The 2188-nt window shown below is 36.4% G+C and overlaps 1 protein-coding gene across 1 annotated transcript; it reads left to right on the forward strand.

The window, feature by feature from the left end:
- The first annotated feature begins 567 nt into the window (after window positions 1-567).
- On the forward strand, window positions 568-1476 carry LOC126473764 (low molecular weight phosphotyrosine protein phosphatase 1-like). Its single transcript, XM_050101022.1, has one exon. The coding sequence runs from the start codon at window positions 653-655 to the stop codon at window positions 1124-1126; it is 474 nt and encodes a 157-aa protein (XP_049956979.1). The 5' UTR covers window positions 568-652; the 3' UTR covers window positions 1127-1476.
- Window positions 1477-2188: the final 712 nt, after the last annotated feature.

Below are 2188 nucleotides of genomic sequence, written 5' to 3' on the forward strand. Positions count from 1 at the left end.
AAATAACGAATCTGAAGAATTTAAGCAACTGAGCGGTTTTGCTCTCTCAATTTTGAGTTTACCCCATTCAAATGCAGACTGCGAAAGAGTCTTTTCTGAGGTATGTAAAGCAATGAAGCTAATAACTAGTTAATAATATGATTTCATACTTGTCAGGTTATTGAAGTTTCATGTTCAACTTCAGGTAAACCTCATGAAAACCAAAATCAGGAACAGACTCCAAACCAGTACACTGAATGGAGCACTTCTTGCCTCTGAATACATTAAATAACGACCAGTAAACAACGGAACATGTGTAACTTTTAAGCCAACACACGAAATGTACGAGAAAATGACGTCGGACACTCTTTATAAAACGAAACAGGAAGAAGAAGATGTAGACATCGAATTTGTTTCATAATTACAAATTCTTGTTCATAGTTTTATTCATTTGTAAATAAGGTTTTGTAAAGCTGTACGAATAAAAAATTTTCAAAACATACGAGAATTTTTACTAAAATACGAGAATTTCATAAGGTTGGTACGAGAATCGCGCTGTCTGGATATCACAACCCTGGTTAGAAAATTTATTTTAACATCTTTGATCGAGTGTTGGGATATTGTGTTTGCTAGTTTGGGAATTGCGGTTACATTGAACATTGAAACACGTAAAATGAGCAGCGAAAAGAAAGCTGTACTTTTTATTTGTCTTGGGAATATTTGCAGATCACCAATCGCAGAAGCTGTGTTTCTTAATCTTTTAAAGCAAAGAGGCCTTACGGATAAATGGATTGTTGACAGTGCTGCTATTGGGCCCTGGCATGTGGGTAAGGGTCCGGACAAAAGGGCTCGGAGTACTTTGGAGGCCAATGGTATTGATTATAAACATACCGTTAGGCAGATTCGAAAGGATGACTTCAGTCAGTTTGATTATATATTTGGAATGGATGACGAGAACATGGAGAACCTAAAACATCAGGCACCAGCAGGCAGTAAAGCTCAGTTACACCTCGTAGGTGCTTTTGACCCAAAGGGAGAAAGAATAATTCGAGATCCGTATTATGACAGTGACGATAAAGGCTTCCATAAATGTTATGAGCAATGTGTTCGCTCATTGACAGCGTTTCTGGACCAGCAATCAAAGTGAAGATGAACACACCATTGTGCAGCATTAAACAGTCGATCGACAGTTGTGAAGTGTTTCGCTACGTTTCATAAACAGTAAAGTTATTTTGTTCTATATGCGGTAGTATTCAAAAGTGTTCATGGTGACCGCCGAGATACTTGAGGTGACATTTGTTTTGTTGTACACATTGTATTGGAGCCGTTAGACAAAGGAACTGGTATGTGTACTATAGGGCTTTAAGACTGCTTCAAATGCATTTAATTTGAGAAGTTATCAGTGTAAAGCTCAAAACCCATTATGTATCTTTAAACACGTCCCAAGCTGTGATAAATATTTCAATATTGGTAGATGAATAAATGAACTAAAACTTATGACGAAACTGTTAAATGTTTACATGATGGTTTTTTTTTCCACCGTTTCTTTTATTATGACTTCGAAAAAGATTTTTCTTTTTGATGAATGAAATTTTCACATGCGTCTTGTTGTACCATTACATAAACTTGAGCTTTAATTACTAATCCTGTCCCCATCACGAAGAATAACTCCTTTCCCTTGGTACAGACATCTCTGCTGCTGTAGCTGTCACTTGCATTTTGTCTAAGCTATTGCTTGCAAATACCTTCTTAAGAAATTGTTTGTTGAAGAGGTTGCAACCTCTTTCAAATTTACACAGTTGCAGTTTTGGGGCCATTTTTAAGATTTTCGAGTTGTTTGTTGGTTCAGCAATGAACAAAAGCAGTGATCTATGCGTGAGACATTTTTGGTGTCACACTGCTGGTGAAATTCAATATGAAAGTTCATATAGCATGGACAAGATACAGTGTGTGTTGGTGTTATAAAAACATGATACTGAAGATGTGAATGTATGCTTTCCCGGTGTATACAGCTGGCGAAGATGTCTTAAATTCATTCTTAAATATTGTTTGTAAGGAAATGGCAATGGTTAATGTGATTTGTAATTAACTATTTACAGTGCTAGTGTTGTATTTAATCATTTTTCTGGATTACTCACAATTTCACTAATGCCTCCCCTCCCCCTGAAATCTTGATTGAGGTGACAGATTAATTTGTAGTATAGCCACG

This window comes from Schistocerca serialis, chromosome 4, assembly GCF_023864345.2.
Source record: "Schistocerca serialis cubense isolate TAMUIC-IGC-003099 chromosome 4, iqSchSeri2.2, whole genome shotgun sequence".
NCBI classification, from domain to species: Eukaryota; Metazoa; Arthropoda; class Insecta; order Orthoptera; family Acrididae; genus Schistocerca; species Schistocerca serialis.

Excerpts from the sequence above, each read along its gene's own strand:
- LOC126473764 (XM_050101022.1), top strand. The coding sequence starts at position 653 with ATGAGCAGCGAAAAGAAAGCTGTACTTTTTATTTGTCTTGGGAATATT.